Source organism: Corvus cornix, chromosome 9 (assembly GCF_000738735.6).
Source record: "Corvus cornix cornix isolate S_Up_H32 chromosome 9, ASM73873v5, whole genome shotgun sequence".
NCBI classification, from domain to species: Eukaryota; Metazoa; Chordata; class Aves; order Passeriformes; family Corvidae; genus Corvus; species Corvus cornix.
In genome coordinates, this window is record NC_046339.1 from 9,572,684 (window position 1) to 9,591,826 (window position 19,143).

Below are 19,143 nucleotides of genomic sequence, written 5' to 3' on the forward strand. Positions count from 1 at the left end.
GGGCGGGCGCCGAGTCCCCCCGCGCTCGCCCCCCCGCCGCACGGCCCCGCGGCTGTAACGCGCCCTCCGGTTGGCTGACGGCAGAGCGCCGGCGATTGGCGCAGCGGCTCGAGGGGCGGGGGCTGCGATTGGCCGGGCGGCGCGGCGCGAGCGGCGATTGGCCGCGGCGGGGGCGGTGGGGGCGGGGTCTGGCGCGGGGCTAGGAAAGGGGGCGGAAGGGGCGCGCGCTCGCTCTTTCGTGTCAGTGCCCGGCCCGGCCGCCCGCGCGTCCCCGCTGCTCCCGCCACCCGCCCGCGGCCCGATCCCCGCCGCGCCGCCGCCGCGCCGGACGCGCCCGCCCCGCTCCCGACACAGCCCGGCCGCCGCCCCTGCGCCGCCAGGCACCGCCGCCATCATGGTGAAGATCACCAAGGTAAGGGTCCCGGAGCGCAGCCGCCGGGCGGGCGGCGGGCGGACGCCGCCATGCCGGGGCGGGAGGGTGCGGATGGCGGCCTATCTGGGAGGGAGCCGGGCCGCCTTCTCGCCGCTGTGCGCTCGGGCCGCGCGGTGGCTGCAGGCCTGGTCTCCCTCGCCGTGAAGATGGCGGCGAGGGGAGGGGCCGCGGGCCCGGACGCAGCGGTTTCAAGCGGCCCCGTCCCGCTCTGCTCCGTGCGCCGGCCGCGGACGGGGGGCGCGGGGCGGGAGGGGAGAGGGGTGCGGGGTGCGGGGTGAGGGTTCGTGTGTGTGAGGGACGCGGGTGGGCCCCGCGTCCGAGCGCGCGCGGGATGGGGGGCGGGGCTACGTCACAGTGCGGCCACGTGGGGCGCGGGGACAGCAAGCACATGGGAGCGCGCCGGGCTCCCGGGGCGGCCCCCGCGCCCCTGGAAAGGCCCCGCACACCGGCGGGCAAGGCCCCGCAGCCCCCGGACGGGCTCTTGAACGCCGCGGGGGCGGGAGGGCGGCCACGTGGTGGGGACAATTGTCTGCCGGAGCGAGCGCTCGCAGGCGACCCAGGTATGCACGGGAGCTAAACGTGGTGCTCGCCCTCTCTTTCAGACCCCGAAGAATCAGGTCAAACAGAAAAAAATGGCTCCTCCCCCGAAAAAGTTTGAGGAAAGCGAGGAAGAGGAGTCTTCTGACCTAGAGGAAAGCAGCGGAGAAGAGGTGATTGATCTAGAGATGGAGTCAGAAGGATGCGCGTGTTACAGAAGTACCAAGAGGGTTGTGGGTTACACTGTAACAGCACATTAATAAACAGTCGGTGTTCCTCACTAAACTGGCTAAAGAATAAACTGCATTTCATAAGGCCAAAGCAGCATGGGGAAAACTAGCTCAGCTGCCAAGTTTGTACTTCCAGGCTTTTGGAAGTACTGCTGGGGTCTTAAAGTCGTAAAGCTGATAAGCAAGTGGGTACTTAATTATTCTAGTAATGAATGAGCAATATGAGATTTGTCACGTGCAGATAATGTGCAAGTGTAAAATTTTCGAAACTCTGAATGCTATTAAAAGATCCCTGGTCTTGCTTCAGGATCAGGGAATTTGGTGGTGTTTTGGTGTTCCATAAGTAGGCTCTTAAAAGCATAAACAAGCTGGGTTTGAACTTTATTGATTCATCAGGATGGGCAGTTAAGGTACCTTAACAGAAACTGTCAAAAGGATATGCTTTAGACTGTAGTTGCTGTATGTTTGTCTGATAGTGATGTAATGGTAGCTTAAAAAGGCCAGCATGAGTTTCACACTAATGTGTCTTTCAGATGATCCCCCAGAAGAAACCACAGAAAGTTGCTGTTACTCCAGCCAAGAAGGCTGCAACTCCTGCAAAAAAAGTTGCTACTCCTGTGAAAAAGGCAATTACACCTGCAAAGAAGGTTGTGGCTACCCCACAGCCCAAAAAGGCTGTTGCTCCAACTCCTAAAAAGGCTGCAGTCCTAACCAAAGGAGCAAAAAATGGAAAGAATGCTAAGAAGGAGGAGAGTGAAGATGAAGATGAAGATGATGACGAAGATGATGAGGAAGAGGAGGAAGACGAGGAGGAGGATGAAGAAGATGATTCTGGTAAGTTACTTTTGAAATGTACATTGACTAAAGCTGGTTCAATCAAGTCTCATTGTATGATTTAATACTTGGGGGGCGGGTTTCATTGATTAAAAAGGGGTTATAAAGGAGAGGCGGGCAGTGGGTGGAGTTTGGAGGAGAACTGGGCTGCAGCTGCCTCACACACAGCCTGTAAAGCATCTCCTAGTTTCTTGATTGCTCTTTCTTGAACTTTTGGGCAAAATTTTGGGAAGCTCTTAAGTACTTTTTTTACTTATACCACTCGTCCTTTGAACCTTACTAGTAAAGACTTGTTGTACTGTTGGTGCAGATGAGGAAGAGGAACCACCAATGCCTGTGAAGCCTGCAGCCAAAAAGCCTGCAGCAGTACCAGCCAAAAAGCCTGCAGTTGTGCCAGCAAAGCAGGAATCTGAGGAGGAGGATGAGGATGAAGAGGACGATGAGGAGGATGATGAAGAGGATGGTATAAGATGCTTAATTATTAAACACTTAAAAGGAAGCTGGGAGAGGGGGGTAACTTAGTGGATAGTGGGAGTGATGCAGTGTGTGCCCAGCTGGTTTTAGCTGGTTGCTATTGTCCATGTTGCTGAATGGATGCTAATTTCCCTACTGTTAGTAAAAGTTCTTACTCTTGGTGAACAGGTATTAGTTTTGTTTTTAATGTAGTAAAACTCAAGGGAGAGAGACAGCTTTTGTAAAAATGAACTGTATCAAACTTTTCCTGAGAACATACAAACTTAAGGGGGTGTGAGAAACATTTTGCTTAACAGCATTTTGTTTTCTTAGTTTCAAAAGGAGCTTAACGTGGAATTATCTGAATACTGTTTCAGAGTCTGAAGATGAGGCCATGGACACAGCCCCTGTTCCAGTGAAGAAAACCACTCCAGCCAAGGCTGCACCAGTGAAAGCCAAGGCAGCAGAATCTGAAGATGAGGAAGATGATGAAGAGGATGACGATGAAGAGGACGATGAAGAGGAGGAGGATGAAGAGGATGCTGAGGAGGAAAGTGAGGATGAAAGTGAGTTGAAATGTTTTTGAGACCATAATTCTTTAATAACAGGAAAGATGCCTGAGCAAAAATGTTGTCCTCTAATGGTCTTTTGGGCTGAGGAGCAGTTGCTGAGTGACAAGAGAAGGTCTTGTATGTGACTGGTGTAAAGATAATTGCTCCTGTTTTGATTCAGTGTAGGAAAAGTTATGTATTTTTCAGTGTTGTTTTGTTTTCTGTCACAGAACCTGTCAAGGAAGCACCTGGAAAGAGAAAGAAAGAAATGGCCAATAAAAGTGCACCAGAGGCCAAGAAAAAGAAAACAGATGGTAAGTGGTGTGGGATCATCAAAAGATGCTTGTTTGATGGACTGTGATTGGACTCTGTTGCGTGAGGAGTGTTAACTGTGAAGGTCTGTGATGTCAGGGGTGGGGTTTCCCAGCACAAATGATGATTATAAGGGACTTAATACTGAAATATGATGTCACTTTTGAGCAAAACCTGATGTGCTAAAGCTGTCTGGAGTCTGGCTCCCAGTTTAAAAAGCAGCCTTAAAAAACCTCTGTTTTCTTATCTTTTCATTTAAAGGGCCCACATCAGCTTTCTCCATATTTGTTGGAAATTTGGTCTGCACCAAGGAGTATGACGAGCTGAAGACTGGCCTCAGAGAATTCTTTGGGAAGAAGAATATTGAAGTTTTAGATGTCAGAATCGGTGCTTCCAAGTGAGTTTATCAGTAGAATTTTACTGCTTATTTCTTTTAATTTGCAGTAATTTGTTTGGAGGGGTGCAAGTGTGCTGGTTCCCCCAAGATGCTGCAGTGGTTGCTTGGTAGTAATGGAAGAGCCACGGTACTGATGAGGGTTTAACTTTGCCTGGAACTTGACCAGTGGGTATCTCTCTGCTGTTGGGTTTCTGTTCATGGTTTCTGCTGCCAGAGATGGATCAGCTGAGATCTTAAGGATGCTGTTCTTTCAGGCGGTTTGGCTATGTGGACTTCTCATCTGCCGAGGATCTGGAAAAAGCTCTCCAAATGAATGGAAAGAAGTTAATGGGTTTGGAAATCAAACTGGAAAAAGCAAAGAGCAAGGAAACTATTAAAGAAAACAAAAAAGGTATGGCTCGTAACTCTGAATACCTATGGACGTCAAAGAAAAGTCACAATGGGGGCTTGAAGTGTTACTGATGGCTGCTCTTCTGCTCTCTCATGGCAGATCTGCCTGCTTTGGGCTCTGTGTAATAAACAGTTTCTAAAACGCTGACATACAGATATGCAAGTTTAGACTGGAATATCTGCAAGTGTGATCCCAAGAAAAAGTGCATACTAGGAGGGCTGAGGAAGAAATGTGTTTCTTTCTGAAACTTTAAGACCTGTTTTTTGAACTTCATGCCCAGAAGGAGAAGTACAATAGTTTCGTTAACTTTTGTTATAGTTGCTTTTGCAGTTTCTGAAAATGGGAATGCATACTGTTAATTTCTGCTGGATCCACTTGCTGAGTCTCACTGAACTGGCAGTGTAGATGAGGAGGGATTTTTAGCTGGTAACATGAAAGTAACCTTTCTGTCTTTGCAGAGAGAGATGCCAGAACGCTGTTTTTGAAGAACCTGCCCTACCGCTTAACTGAGGATGAAATCAGGGAGGTGTTTGAAAATGCACTGGAAGTCCGGATAGTGATGAACAAGGATGGCAGCAGCAAAGGGTGTGTAGCTGAGAGGACTGTTGTGTGTTTGCTGTTCCTTCAGCACTTGGCATATTCTGATAAGCTTACGTGTCCTTTGGCTGCCTTAAGGAACCTGCTGAATTAGCTGTACTACTTTCTGCAGCATTTTTCTTCTACGTCTTTCACTCCCTCATTCATGAATTTAGTCACTCCTGGAAGGGGGTGTAAGCTTACATTCTTTTCTGTGCTGTAGGATGGCCTATGTTGAATTTAAAACAGAAGCTGAGGCAAACAAAGCTCTGGAGGAGAAGCAGGGCACAGAGATTGAGGGTCGTGCCGTGGTCATTGACTTCACTGGTGAGAAGAGCCAGCAAGAACATCAGAAAGGTACTTTTTGTACTGATAACATGCATATAGATGACATTCAGGATTCATATCCACTTGTTTCAGAAGTTCCTGGAGATACGGCAACTGAAAACACTGCAAGAAAACTAAGATACCAGGCCTTTTTGCCTGACTTGTGCACTGCATCCTGTGCATTTCATGTCTCTGCTGCATATTTCAGATGGGGGGGGGGGGAGGGCAACTGGTCTAGGTGACAAAAACAGGGTTGGATTTGGCTTTGTGCCTCACCTTGAGGCGAGGAAGGGGGCAACAAGTATACTTACCCCTAGTCAGGGTTGGATAACTAGAGGAAAAAGGCTCTCCTTCTCCAGACTTGCACTTAACAGCACTGACTTTTCCCAATAGGAGGAGAGTCGAAGACCCTAATTGTCAACAACCTCTCGTATGCTGCTACAGAAGAGACTCTCCAAGAAGTGTTTAAGAAAGCTTCTTCCATCAAGGTGCCACAGAACAACCAGGGCAGGCCTAAAGGGTATGTGGTGCCTTTCTTCTGACCCCCAAGCTGGCATTGCAAATGACTCGCCTCCAGGTATCCCTTGTTACTCCCAGGCTGACTGGAATCTTCCTCTCCATGTAGGTATGCATTTGTAGATTTTGCCACAGCTGAGGATGCCAGAGAGGCATTGAATTCCTGTAACAACACAGAGATTGAAGGCAGAACAATCAGACTGGAATTCAGTTCACCATCATGGCAGAAAGGGAACACGAACGCACGAGGTGGAGGAGGAGGAGGAGGAGGATTCAATCGTAAGTGTTTCATGTTTGATCTCCAGCTGTGGCAGGAGGGCACCATCCAGGCAAATCTGGGGCTGCTTTTAAAAAAAATTAAACATGCCAGTGGAGTGAAATACTTGCATCGTAAGCAAGTGTGCTGGATATGATGACTGATTATCTGAAATGCTGATGAAACTGTTGTCAAATTCCTCTAGATAGTCAAGTGCTGATCCAGCAGTGTCTGTACAGTTAGTTATTATCACTGTTGATAAGGTGCAAGCATCTATTTTAAAAAAGGGAGCTGGGCAAACTTAATTTGGCAGTATCAGGTTGGCTGATGGAAGTCCTTTGATGTCAGGCTCTAACTGCAGTCCTGAAAAAGTTTTCTTGGACTTCAGGTGCCTGAACTGTTCCTTGAAAACAACCCCTTTATCCCTGAGAACTGTTCTGGGAGCCAGTAGTGGATGTGATGTTATGAAGCTGAAGCTGAAGGTTGCCTTGCTCAGGCTGATTGACTTCTGAATGTCCTCCCTTTTCACAGAGCAAAGCAAAACGCTGTTTGTCAGAGGCCTTTCTGAGGACACCACAGAGGAGACGTTAAGAGAATCGTTTGAAGGCTCAATAAGCGCGAGAATAGTCACAGACAGAGACACTGGATCATCTAAAGGGTAGGCTGAACATCACCTGGGATAGGTTCAGGTGCTACAGAGCACCTCATTTTAGCTGATCTCTGCAATGCAGGGTGTTTCTCATGCTCATGTGGGTGGTTCTGTGAAACTGGTAAATGGGCTGGGAGCAGAGAACACAGCCTGGGGTCCACTGGTGGGGAGGGCAGCATGTGCTCACTTCACACCTCTTCTCAATGAGCTCCTTCCTGCCAACAAATCCGTGGCAGCCAATGGATTCGCACGAGAAGAAAATTAACTGTTCAGTACTGGCAAACTCACAGTGGGCCTCCATCGATTGTGATTAGCCACTGCTGTACTACAAGTCACATATCCTGTGGGATGCAGAAGTGCTCGCATTTGATTCTGAAAGGATTTCTGTCAGGAACCTGAAGGTGGTGCTGCAGCTCATGGAATGTGACTGTCACTCTTGTAACCTGTTTCCTAGGTTTGGGTTTGTGGACTTCAGCTCTGCAGAAGATGCCAAAGCAGCTAAAGAAGCCATGGAAGATGGAGAGATAGATGGAAACAAAGTGATCCTTGACTTTGCCAAGCCAAAGGGTGACTTCCAGCGTGGAGGCGGATTTGGTGGTCGTGGTGGCAGAGGAGGTGGCCGAGGAGGAAGAGGTGGATTTGGTGGCAGAGGTGGTGGCAGAGGTGGATTTGGAGGTAAGAGGAAGCAAATGCTGCTGTTTGGAGGGGGTGTACTTAGAAATGAACCCCAAACCATTCTTGGGGTTATGGTGTGGGGCTACCACAGAGCATTAGATGTGAATTTATTTTCTGTCCTGTGCCAGGTTGGGTTTGGAAGGGTAGTGGTATATGTATATACCACTGCAATATATTTGTGTGTGTGTGTGTATATATATATATATGGTATATATCATAGATACTATACCGGTAACTCTGTTTTTTGCAATAATTTTCTTTCTAGGTAGAGGAGGTGGCTTCCGAGGAGGCAGAGGAGGAGGTGGAGATCATAAGCCACAGGGGAAGAAGATCAAGTTTGAATAAACTTCCCCTTTCCTTTCCCTTGTCCTGCTCTCCGAGACTATCTGAAAGGACTCCGGGGGTTTTTATTTTCCTTTGATCTTGGCGGAGCCTTCGGAGGACATTCCAAGAAGCGAAGCAGTACTGTGAGCCACTTGGAAGATAAAATTCTCATTTCAAGGAAGAGAGAGCAAGCCATTTTGACTGCTTGCCTGTTCAAATGAACTTTTTAAAACAAAGAGTGATAGATGTGGGAATTTACCCCTTGTCTGTGAGTTGTCTTGAATTTATAATGTTTTACCCATGTACAAATTTTTTTTTTCCTATAAACTTCTGTAGCATTTTTGCTGTAAAAATGCAGAATGTTTTATCATTTGTGCTTTAGCATCCTGTCTTGGACAGATTAAAGGACCTAAACTGGTTCGTGTTACTTCTGTGCCACTAAATGAAGCCAGGCTGTGAGAAACAGGCTGTCTGTAACCTTCCCTCTCTTGGGTTAAGGTCATTGGTGTCACAGCAGCAGCTTCTGTCCTGCTTTGCTCTAGCCTGTGTCAGCTCCCAGCAGTGTTGTATGAGTGCTGTGTTAGCAGGAAGGAGGGGAGAAGAGTATGATGGACAAGGTAAGCTCTGTAACCACGACCATATTGTATTTCTTTCTTCTTTTTTTTTTTTTTAACTGAAGATGCTGTGATGGTGCTTGCTAGCCAATTGCTTTTCTACTTTCTTTTTAAACAAAGTAAATCAGACCTTGTACTAAGGCCCTGCAGTTCAGTTGCTCTCTCCTACAGGCATTTTCTCTTGTGCTTCATTCAAATTGACGACTCTTGTCCCTAAATGTGAAGCAAATACATGAACAGGAGTTTGGGATAAGTGGCTGCTTGTTTGTAACCAAACTCAGGCCTGCTGCCCTTCCTCATGTGGGGTCAGGCACCAACCTGAGGATGGAGGGACTCAGTCCTGGCCAGTCCTGTGGTAGTGGTCACTGGCTGGTTTTACGAGCCGGGCACAGGGTGCTGTCCTGCAGTGGTAGCTGTTTGAGTACATGGCTTTTCCAGATCTGTGGGTGCAGAAAACGAGCCTTCCTGGGTGCAGGGACCCACAGTGTCATCTACCAGTGTCCTGCTGAAGGGTCCAGCCCTGGCTTTTGGCCTTGGGCCTGTGCCAGTGACCTCCAGCTCTGGCTCCGGTCATGGACCGTTCCACCCTCCCGGCACACTGGGCCAGTGCTGGGACGGTCCCTGCCCTGCCGAGCCTTTGCAGCCCCTCATGCTGCTGTGGCTGATTCTCCCTGGCTTCCCAACGTCGAGTCCTTCGCGAAAGGCAATTCCCTGTGGCTAAAACTAAACCAGTGGTGGCTGGGGCCGCTTTAGCTGGAGGGTTGTGGGGTTTGTGTGCCGTGTCTCATCGCCCCCGGCTCTGACCCAGGGTTTCCCCAGCCCTTCGCCATCGGCCATTTTGGAGCCGCGGCCCGGCGGCAAATGGTCGGAGGGGTGGGCCCGCCCGCCAGGGGGCAGCACCGCCCGCGCCGCGCGTCCTTCCCGCCGTTCCTGGCCGGGTTCTGCCTGAGGGGTGCGGCCGGGGGAGCCTCGGGCCTGACCTGTTTCACACCAGCGCACCGCCCTAATCCCACTCCCGGACCCTGGGATCCTGGCTGGAACATTTGCTCCGCACTCCAGTACCCTGCAGTAGAATCATCCACTCACCATTTGCATTTTGTCCATGCATATGAAATTTTTGGTGCCCTGGAGAAGCCAGCCCCAGCGGCGGATGGCCCCGCCTGCCAAATACAGTATGTCCTGGTCCCCTTTGCTGGCCTCTCTGCTCCCCAGCACCGGGAGTGATCGGGCCAGGTGCCAGCCCTGGAAACTGAGGCCCAGGTACCCACACACCATGGTGAGACCCAAGAGCTCATCTGTGGCTTTCCTCTTCTTCAGCCCAGCCAGGTTCAAACCTGATTGCAAGTGCTTGTGTTACCCCATGCTGGTGCTTTGGCTGTGGAAGTGAGCAAGGTCCTGCTGTGGGGAGAGGGTGACAGGGACAGGAGCTGCCCATCTCCTTCTGCACAAGGAGAGAGTGTTCAACAAAACCCGTGAGTTTCCAACCCTGCTGAGTGGCTTTTGCCACAGAGGTTGAGAGGGGAAGCTCCTCCCTGCAGGGCACCAGGAGGATCTGAAGTTTAGTTTGAAATGGAGGTGGAGGAGTGCATGAAAGAGAGAAAATACCCACCAGGCTTGTTACCGTGCCAGTCTCCATAAGGAAGCTGTGCCAGAATGGAACAGGGCAGCTACAGCCCCCAGCTGCCCACTCCAAGAAGTAGTTTTGTCACTGTAGCCCATTGCTAGGTTTTGTTCCCAGCAGAAACTCACTAGAGACATGAGGTGAAGGCTTGTAGGATTGTTTTCTTTTTCTTTTAACCTTTATTTAGAAACTAGAATATTCACCAAAATCTACAAGGTTTCTCTGTACAGGTCCCACCAGGTGAAGAACAACACTGAGAGATGTCTGCACACAGCCCCAGCTCACCGTACACATCGCTACGGAGAACAAGAGCTGACCCTGCATCCAGGATAAATGTACAGCCCAAAGTACTGTACCTGACATAAATTATGGAGGTATCAATTTGGAAAGTGTTTCTGAACTCACTCCTGTTGGAAGGAGGGAGGGGAGGGAAAAGGAAAGAGTTGTGTGCTGCCGAAGCCCAGTGGGTACCAAAAATGCCCTCAGGACTCTGCCCTGTTGCTCCAGGGACCCGGTGCATTGTACATCCAATTTCACAGTATCAGCTGAGTCCTGGACAGCACTGGCTCTTCCTCCTCTTCAAATCTGCATCTCATCTGAGCCAGGGTCATGTTGAGTGGTGTGGCTTGGCATGTGGGTGCCCTTTTAGACAGGTTTATGCCCTTTTAAAATTTATTTTCTGACCTGGGGAATGTACTTGGAGTAAATGAAACAGGCCCGTTTCCAAAATGCATTAAGAAAAAGAAAGGAAAAAAAAAAAAGGCACTGCACAGGGGAACCTTTGAGGTAGTAAAATTTTTTTCCTTTCAATGTCTGGCACCAGAGAGGGAGAAGGGAGTAAGGGCATATGTGCCCGTGTTTCGCTGTGCATGGTCAGGGCCATGGATGTGGCTGTGTGTGTCCACCCCCTGCAGGGACATCTGGGCATGCCAGCCCTACACACAGGGACATCTTTGTGTGCAGAGCCTGTGCCTGGGATCACGTGTGTGAACATGTGTGACTTTGCACATTCCTGTGGCTTTGCTCATGCCTGCAGTCAGTGGCTGCAGAGCATCTGTGGTCATTGCATGGCCACGTGTCTCTCTGTTGGGGGGTTTCCATCACAGCAGCCAGCCCAGGGCTCCCCTTGAGAGCTTGTGGCCCTTTCAGCTCAAAGAAAAAAGGCCATGTTTCATGACACCATTCCCTGTCACACTCCTTCATCTCAGCCTGTAGAATAAACACTGCAACAACCCTGAGAGGAGCACATGTGTGAAACACCAGCCTTCCTTCACTTTGGACCCTGCTTCTCATGCTGGAGCAGGACCAATGTTTCCAAACCTACCCTGGAGCATCACAGCTGCAGACAAACCAGGGCTGAACCTGAAGCAGCCACACACAGGGCCTTTGGGGCTGTTGTTCCCTGCAAGGCAAAGCCGTGAGGGCAGCTGTGCAGCAAGCAGAGGGCCTCCCCTGGGATGCCCAGGAGGTAGGGTCCCAGAAGTGACAAATCCCTGGGGCACTCCAAGGGGGCCACCAGTTTTCTCCACCGCTTCCTTTGCTGCAGGCAAGGGCATCTGGCCTAGTCTCTTTCCTGCCAGGAGGAACAAATCCCTGAGGAATTTCAGCTGGGTGCATTCCTCTTATGTGCAGTAAGGCTGCAGAGGGGCTGGAGAACCAAGCACAGCCCAGGCTGGTGCTGGGAGCCACCGTTGCCTGGGACCCTCTGACAGGGACAAGGACTCCAGTCCCCCGACTGCCAGGCTGAAACCTTAATGGGGACTCAGGGCTGTTGAGGGCCAGCCTCAGAGAAGAGCTCTTTCCCCAGCTACATATGGGGACACAGAGGACTTTGGTGGGGGTGAACCCAATGCACACAGGGTCAACGTTACCAAAACCTTACATGGAGAAGAAATTTGAGATAACAAATAAAATCCCATGATTTTTTAGTCAGAAGGGGCCGATGCACTTAAAATTGGCCGAACTCCCTTGGAGCAGCTTCCCTGAATAGCCAGACCCTGAACACCTCCAAAAAATGCCAGTGCCACATCCCTTCCTGCCTCCCTCCACTGCTCCACTCATGCTGCTGTGGAGGAGGTACCTAAAGCAGAGCACAAACCTCTTTGCCCTCGCTCCATTTTATGCTAGACTTGTCATGTTCTGTTGGGTTTTTTCTCTTTTTCAGCAACCCCCAACCCAGCTGGAGATAAGTGAACCACAATACAGTACAGGAACAAACACTATCACAAACCCTGCCCGCGAGCACAGCATCTCTGCCCTCCTTGCCCCGGAGGGCAGTGCCCCTGAAGGATTCATGTGCCACCAGCAGAGGCTCACCCCACCCCAGAGCAGGGATCAGTTGTCCCAGCTCCTGCAGGCCTAGCTCTCCAGAGAGACTGAACTAAAGGACATTGAGTTTTCTTGAGCATGTCAAATTACTGTGGACCAAGTCCCACATTTGGAGCAATTCTGGAGGCAGCAGTTTATGAACCACCAACATACTTCGGTAAAAACATGGCTCCTTGTTCATCTTGCTGTTCTTGTTTTTCACAATGCCAAAAGTTTTGAAGCCCTCATGCCCAACAGGTGATACTTTAAGGACCTCCAAACACATCCCTAGGAAGACGTCGTCAATGGGGTACAGCTCCAGTGTCTCTGAGGTCTTATGCAGCCTCTTGGCCAGGGCTCCATCCATGATGAAGCCCCCACCCCCTGCATAGGGTGGGTAGATGTTTTTGTTGTAGAGGGCACTGGGGATGTAGTACTTGTTCTCCTTCTTACGAATCGGCCTGGCCTTGTAGAGGACATCCCCCACAAAGAGGTCTTCTCCCTCCTTCTTATCCTCCAGGAACTCCAGGATGTTGCTGGGACTCACAAACACATCGTCGTCACCTTTGAAGATGAAGCGAACATTGTCACAGTAGATGTCAAGCCACTTCAGGAAATGGACCTCTTTGAGAGTGAGGTTGAAGAAGCTGTCCAGGAAATCCCACTGCAGGATGTCCTCATAGATGTGGTTCTCATAATCCAGCAGTTTCTGGTAGTTGGCTCTCTCCTCCTCCTTGGAGGCTGTGCCCAGCAAGAACAGCGTCCTGATCCTCTTGCCCTCCACCTCCTTCTCCTGGCCCCAGGTCCTCCGGATGGCCTCACGGCGGTCGTGCTGCGTGATGATGGACTTGACCACGATGAGCAGGTAGACATCCCCGCTGCACTTCTCCGGGTGGTTGATCAGCATGGGGAAATAGCGGCAGTGCCGATAGAGCAGGAACTGCTGGAAGTTGGGCTCCAGCCCTTTGAACCAATCCACCTTGCTGAAGTTCTGGTTGGCTGAGCAGTTGGTAGTGGTGACATCCCAGGATTTTGTTTGCTTTGCCATCACGCTCTCCTCCTTCACAGGAGCTTTCTCCTTCTTGGTCTTCCAGAAAGTGCTGCTGATGGAGAAGGCATTGTCTCTCTTCTGCGATTTCAAGGGCTCTGAAGGGGGGAGTTCTTTTTGCTGCTGGCCCTGCATGAACTGGTTGGGGGCCATTCCGCGCTGCAGCACCGTCACTGTAATGATCAGCAAGAAGGAGAGACAAACTGTTTTGTAGATGGTCTTCTTCCTAAAGGGAAGAGACAAGGGGTTAAAGAGAAGAAGCTACAGGCTGCAAGAAGTTTGTCTACAAAAGCACCTCCTCAAGAGGTCATAAGATGCTCATAATCTGTGTTCCATCACCTTTTGAGGAGTAGAAACCTCATGGGAAGAGCTGCGGGACACCTCCATGCGTTCTTCCCAGCTGCATCCTGCTTGTGGGGTGGCTCTGGGGCCACACTTAACTGTAGGAACAGGCACAAGGCATGTGGGGGTGGCTGCAGTGTCATCTGGTAACCCCAGTGCTAGGGCCAGGGAAGGGTTCACAGGAAAGATGAAAATAGGCTGAGAGAAATCAGGGTGAGAGTTTCAGCAAGGCAGCTGTTTCAGAGGAAAGTCCCAAGGGAAACCGCTGTTTCAGCCATCTGAAAATTGCAGTTTAGGACAAGAGCAGGAGGGAATTATCTCTTCCATGGAAGCCTTAGCTCCAAGACAGACATACTGTCCATGGCCTAGACTGGCATTATGGGTTACACAGCACTGAGAAACCAGAGCTGGGAAGACCATAAGAGTCAACAGGAAACTGGCACTGCTGTTTCATTTCAAAATGGCACATCAGGACAAAAAAAAAAAGTCATTTGAGTCAAATTTCAAGGTTCAGTAGGAAAAAGACATCGCTAACCCTACACCCACCTTGGGAACCAGTATTTCTGGGGGCACTCCTGGGCATTTTGGCAGCTCTTGGGTCCTGTTGCTCCCTTTGTGGTAATAAGGAGCAGTGGATGCAGGGCAGATTGGGTGGGCAGATTTTCCCAGCCTGTGACAAACCAGGTGTCTGCATGTCCAGGGTGTGCAGGGGATGAGTAGATCAAATCTAGTCCTTCCCAGGGCCATCTTGCTGCTCTCCTCTGCTGCAGACCTATAGTCCTGGGAAGCTGCTGGCTCATGGGACAAACCCTGGATGGAGCTCATGGGGGCCTTGAGCGGGATCCTTCTGAGGTCCTTGGGACTGCGGGAAGGCTGCACTTGGAGATTATTGTGCACAATTCCTCCCCAGCCTGCTTTTCCACACAGCTAAAGGGTTTCTCATCCCACTGCCACAGAGGAGGGGGGGCTGCCCTCTCTGCCCAGCTGCACAATGTAGCTCCTGAGCACTTGGCTTCTCCACAGCTTGCACACCTGCACCAACTCCCTCCTGCCTCAGTCCTGCGTGTCCCAGCTGCCGTGGGCCATCTCCCTGTGCAAATGAGCACTGGGCACGGGATGATGGCAGCTGAGCTCCTCATGTCCACTCCAACAGCTTCCCAAGGGCAGCCCTATCTCTATCTGCTCCGACACAAGGTGCTTGGCAGTCTGTAGACCCCTTTTTCCTGCCACTGTGTTGTGGAGCTGAAGGAGACAGATGTGGCATTGGTCTCGGGATGCCCCTGTGCCTGTCCTCTTAATGTCAGAAGCACATCCCAGCCTAGGTGACACCCACGGGGACAGCCCTCAGGCCCCTGCTCCCATCAGAGACAGAAAGATCCAGAATCAACTCTAGCAGGCAGATGGCACCTTCACTTCAGGACAGTCCAGAGAAGGAGCTTGGTGCTGAAATCTGAAATATTTAACCCAAGTATTTTCCAGACAGACAAAAAACCCCAAAAAAGACATGAAACTCTCCTAGACCCGGGGGCTGGATTGTGATCAGAACCATCAGGAAGCTGCTGGAGTTTCGGGCCTCAGACTGCACCAAAACACCTGCTTGGTGGGACACCCCATAGGCCCTCAGACTCCCTGGGGCAGGGGACAACATTGTGCTCAGGGATTTCACTCACCCTGAAATGCAGGAACCCCCAGATGGGAACCAGGAGCTTTCAGGAGCTCCTATCTCTGGCTTCACCCTGAAGCACAAAGAAGTTTTGAGCCCGATGTTTTCATGGGAAAACTGTGATCACTAGTGTGGACTGTGGGAGCGAGCGTGGAAATAAGTAATTATGGGTAAATGGATAGATATTCCCCATCCGGTTTTATATGTGGCCACTCATCTGAGACTGATGAGGGAGCAGTTCTGATTAGATCTCACCATTCCCTTAACCCTCTCCTGCCCTGCCTGCACAGCTTTGAGCTTATTCTTACAAATCCTCCCGTTCCAATACAACTTTACTCCAAGCACAGCCAAGTGATGTTTAAAAGCTCTCATCCATACCCGGCACTGCCGCAGAAATAACCCCTGTCACCCCCTGTGTAGTAATTCCATTTGCATCAATCCCATCCCACCACAATCTTACACTCCCCACCACACAAGGACAACGAGTGATAAAATACCCAACCTGAGGGATAGCCAAATGTTCCCCAAAAGCCAAAGGGCAGGCAATTACTGATATAATTTTTTAAAATTTGCATAGGTAGGGCTGTCGCTAACTGGCACAGATGGGTCCCAGCCTTGGCAGACTCAGCTTAACAGAGAGGAGCTGCATGGGTGCACCAATTCCCATTACTCTCCTTGGGTCCAGACAGAAGACTGACCCACGGCTGAGGGGAGAACTCCAGCTTTTATTAAGACGTGGAGTGTGGAGTGGCCTGGGTATGTTTATAGGTGAGGTGTTGCACAACAGCACAGAAACTTATTCCTTCTCCCTTCAGTTTCCCAGCTCTTACCAGTGCAACTCCTGCTTTGTTATAAGAACCTATTTGGGATTTTTCCTACTGGTCTGACTGCAAATCACGGGGCCCCACCAGGTCCAGCAGGAACCAGGAGCCCCACAGCCGCCTCTGCCCTGCAGAAACCCTGACCCTGCACTGCCAGGAAATTGCCGGGAAGACCCTGAGCCACAACTGCAGGCAATTCCCCCATCAAGGGTTTGGGGGGCAAAAGAGCAACAGTTGTTCGTGCATCTTTTTGGGTCATGAGCCTTTTTGCTCTGTGGTCTCCTCAGCTGGGAAGTACTTCAGGTACAGGTGTAAAAGTAGCTCCTGCTTTCTGGGGATGCATTGGCAAGGGAGGTGCTTTGGGTTTGTTGCCATCACAGAGAAGTCACCCTGCCAAGCCCCAGGACATTTGGGGCACAGCCCCCAGCCAGTTTCCATAGCAACCCCCGGAACTGGGGACACCCAGCACTGCAGGGTCCAAGGGTGGCAGCCACTGGGGTGGGGCTCCCATCGGTACCAACCAGGACTGACTGCCCCAGCTGCTGGTGTTGGTGCCATCAAGAGAGCTTTGAAAGGGTCTTAACCTGCTCCTTCTCTTCCCTTTTATCCACCAAGGAAACTTCAAAAAAGTCTTCAAAAGCCTTCCTGTGAGGTGGCTGCGACACCAGGCAGTTAAACATAAACTCCTAATTAGAGGTGGGCAGTATCCCTTTCAGGTGTTGATGCTCGAGGGCAGATGAGGCCCCGGGAGACAGGGGCTCTCTACCCCCATCCCGTTCACTTTGGATTCACGTGAAAACCTCTTTGATCCGTCAGCGCTGTCTATTTATGTGAATGGGTTTTTTCTGGTCCCTCAGTTAGACCCAGTCACTGGAGGTACGGCCAATATCGAATCCCGTCTGTTGGTAGTGCCAAGGATTTGGAGAAGGCATCCTATAAAGGGGCAGATGCTGGGCAGAAAGCACCCAAATGACCCCAGAAATAGCATGTGCATTAACTGGGTGCAAGCACCAAGTGGGGCCGCAGCTCGCGATGGGGGTGCCCGGAGATGCGTCCCCTCCTCATAAAAGCTGTCTGGTTTAAATACAAGGCGGTAAAAACACGGTTCTGGGGAAGAGGCAAGAGCTGAAACCCCGGGTGTTGCCCCCGCCGAGGGCATCTGCCCCCGGGCTGGCGCTGCCGTGGGACAGGGACCCCACCGGGCAGGGCTGGAGGCCCTGCTCTCCCCGGCCCCACCACAGAAACCAGCCCTTTTCAGGGAAAAGCTGGGAAAGGCATCCCCAGGGATGGGGGCCACCAACCGGCCGCCCCTGCCCGTTGCCCCCATCCTGCCTCCCACCGGGTCGGAGCTCCGGTGCCCGGGATGGAGAGAAATTTCTATCGGGAGGGGACCCCCAGAGAGCCTTGCCCGGAGTACCGCGGCCAGGGAGACCCCGCCGGGAGCCCCGCAGAGCCGGGGCGGCAGGAGGGTCGCTCCTGGGGTGGGGGCAGACGGACGGGACAAATGACAAACTCCGTCCTTAGTCGCTTCCCCATGCCCACCAGAGCTGCCCTTTCCCGGCCAGCCACCCCCGAGGCGACTCTCGAAAGGGACCCGGCGGGGAGGGGAGCTCGCAGTCCCCCGGCTCCGGGCAGGACGCAGCGCCGGGACGGCGGTGCCAGGCAGCGAGAGCGGAGGACACGGGACGGCGGAGCAGGGGACACCGGGACTCGGTAAGGGAGCGGGGCAGGAGCAGGGCTCGGGCTCCGCGCTCTCCGGAGATCACTCACCACTGGAACATGCTGGGAGTGGGACGGGGCGGCCGCTCCGCTGCTGGCCGGGCTGCCCGCGGTCCGGGCGCTTCTCTCTGCGCTCTTCCTCCTCCTCCTCCTCTTCTTTTTTCTTTTTTTTTCCCCTACTTTTTCTCTTTTCCCTCCCCTCTCTCTCCGAGGTGGAGCCTAGAGATGGATAGCAGAGCAGGTAGGTTAACTCTTGCCCTGCCCCTCCGTCCCGTCCCCCCGCCCGCCCCAGCAGGCAGAGACCTCCCCAGTGCTCCCAGGGCAAGGAGTTTAAAGGTGACACCCCACACGTCCCCCTGAGGACCCTCCCCGCTGCTGATGGGACACTCACCAGAATCTGGGAACTCGGCTGTGTCCTAGCCCAACTCCTCGTGCACCGTGCCCTTTCTGGGGTGCATTAGCTCTGCCCCAGAGCCTTTAATGCACCTCCTTGGATCCCCACCTCTCCTGGGACCCACCCTTCTCCCACGACCCACATCTCACTTAGGGTCCGCACCTTGTCAAGGACCAACAGTCTGCCCAGGACTCCAGTCTCACCAGGCATCCATGCTCTGTCCAGGACTCACACATCTCCTGTGACCCACAGCTCACGGGGGTGTAGGGAGTTGACAGGGAGTTGCTGCAGCAGGAAGGTGCCTGCTCGGCATGCTAGGACCTCTCATGGGTCAAATTTCCAACAACACCACAGGCAGGTGAGGTGTCCTTCCAAACCGTTCCTTTAGTCCTGGTTCAGATGCAGTTTCACCAGTATTCCTGCTACAGCCGTATCAGTATGGGACATCCCATTGCCCATTAAGAAGCAGATTTAAGATGTTCCTTTCCTTTTAAATGTATCATTTCAATTGGAGGTCTTTTTCAGCCATAAAAATCAGTCCCTGTAATTTCTGATATCTCCCTTTTGTGTCACCCTACCAATCCCACCAGCTGCTCATGTCCACCATGAAGCCAGCCTGGGAAGCCTGCAGGAAATTTGCAATATTTTCTTTCCTGCCCAGCAGAGATATCCCAGTCCCCTTCTGAACAGTTCCTCTGCATTTTTTGTAAGTGATGAGGGTCAGGGTCTCCTACAGCTCTCACAACCCCCTGGATACACTGAGCTTCTCATGGGAAAGGCTCTTCTTTCCCAGGCTGGACATGCAGAGGAACCCACACAACCTCTGCTACTCAAACAGCACCAAGAAAACTCCAAGTCCAGCTCAGTTTGGAGAGCAAGATTACATTGCTTTCTCCAGATCTGTTTCTCTCTCCTTATCTCAGCTTATCGCTTTCCCAGGTGCCCTGCAGCTCTCTGTCCTGGGGGCTGTGAAAGCTCCCCAGGAAACATTGCCCAAACAGGCTGCACCAGCTCTACAGCATCCCATGTCCTTATCACCGCCGAAAGTCCCTACATACCTTCCCTGATGCCTTTTTAGCCTACTCCCAGTGCCTATAGGAAAGTTTGTATTTGTTGCACCCATGGCCCCAAGCAAATCATGGCCATGAGATTC

At 51.7% G+C, this 19,143-nt stretch overlaps 2 protein-coding genes and 3 non-coding genes across 5 annotated transcripts; 4 read left to right on the forward strand and 1 right to left on the reverse strand.

The window, feature by feature from the left end:
* Positions 1–300: 300 nt before the first annotated feature.
* Positions 301–8,216, forward strand: NCL (nucleolin). Its single transcript, XM_039557158.1, has 15 exons — positions 301–412; positions 1,036–1,143; positions 1,734–2,034; positions 2,345–2,497; positions 2,865–3,053; positions 3,269–3,352; positions 3,612–3,747; positions 4,002–4,138; positions 4,597–4,723; positions 4,938–5,071; positions 5,435–5,561; positions 5,667–5,836; positions 6,345–6,471; positions 6,917–7,137; positions 7,403–8,216. Exons 1-15 carry the CDS (start codon positions 395–397, stop codon positions 7,480–7,482), a joined length of 2,112 nt encoding a protein of 703 aa, XP_039413092.1. The 5' UTR covers positions 301–394; the 3' UTR covers positions 7,483–8,216.
* LOC120410504 lies at positions 3,464–3,533 on the forward strand. The gene has a single exon (XR_005602706.1). It is a non-coding gene; the product is annotated as a small nucleolar RNA SNORD82 (small nucleolar RNA).
* On the forward strand, positions 5,962–6,038 carry LOC120410505. The gene has a single exon (XR_005602707.1). It is a non-coding gene; the product is annotated as a small nucleolar RNA SNORD20 (small nucleolar RNA).
* LOC120410502 lies at positions 6,657–6,795 on the forward strand. The gene has a single exon (XR_005602704.1). It is a non-coding gene; the product is annotated as a small nucleolar RNA SNORA75 (small nucleolar RNA).
* Positions 8,217–11,843: 3,627 nt separating the features above from the next.
* On the reverse strand, positions 11,844–17,842 carry B3GNT7 (UDP-GlcNAc:betaGal beta-1,3-N-acetylglucosaminyltransferase 7). The gene is made up of 2 exons (XM_010397234.3): positions 17,648–17,842; positions 11,844–13,277 (listed from the first exon to the last, which is right to left on the reverse strand). Exons 1-2 carry the CDS (start codon positions 17,656–17,658, stop codon positions 12,077–12,079), a joined length of 1,212 nt encoding a protein of 403 aa, XP_010395536.2. The 5' UTR covers positions 17,659–17,842; the 3' UTR covers positions 11,844–12,076.
* Positions 17,843–19,143: the final 1,301 nt, after the last annotated feature.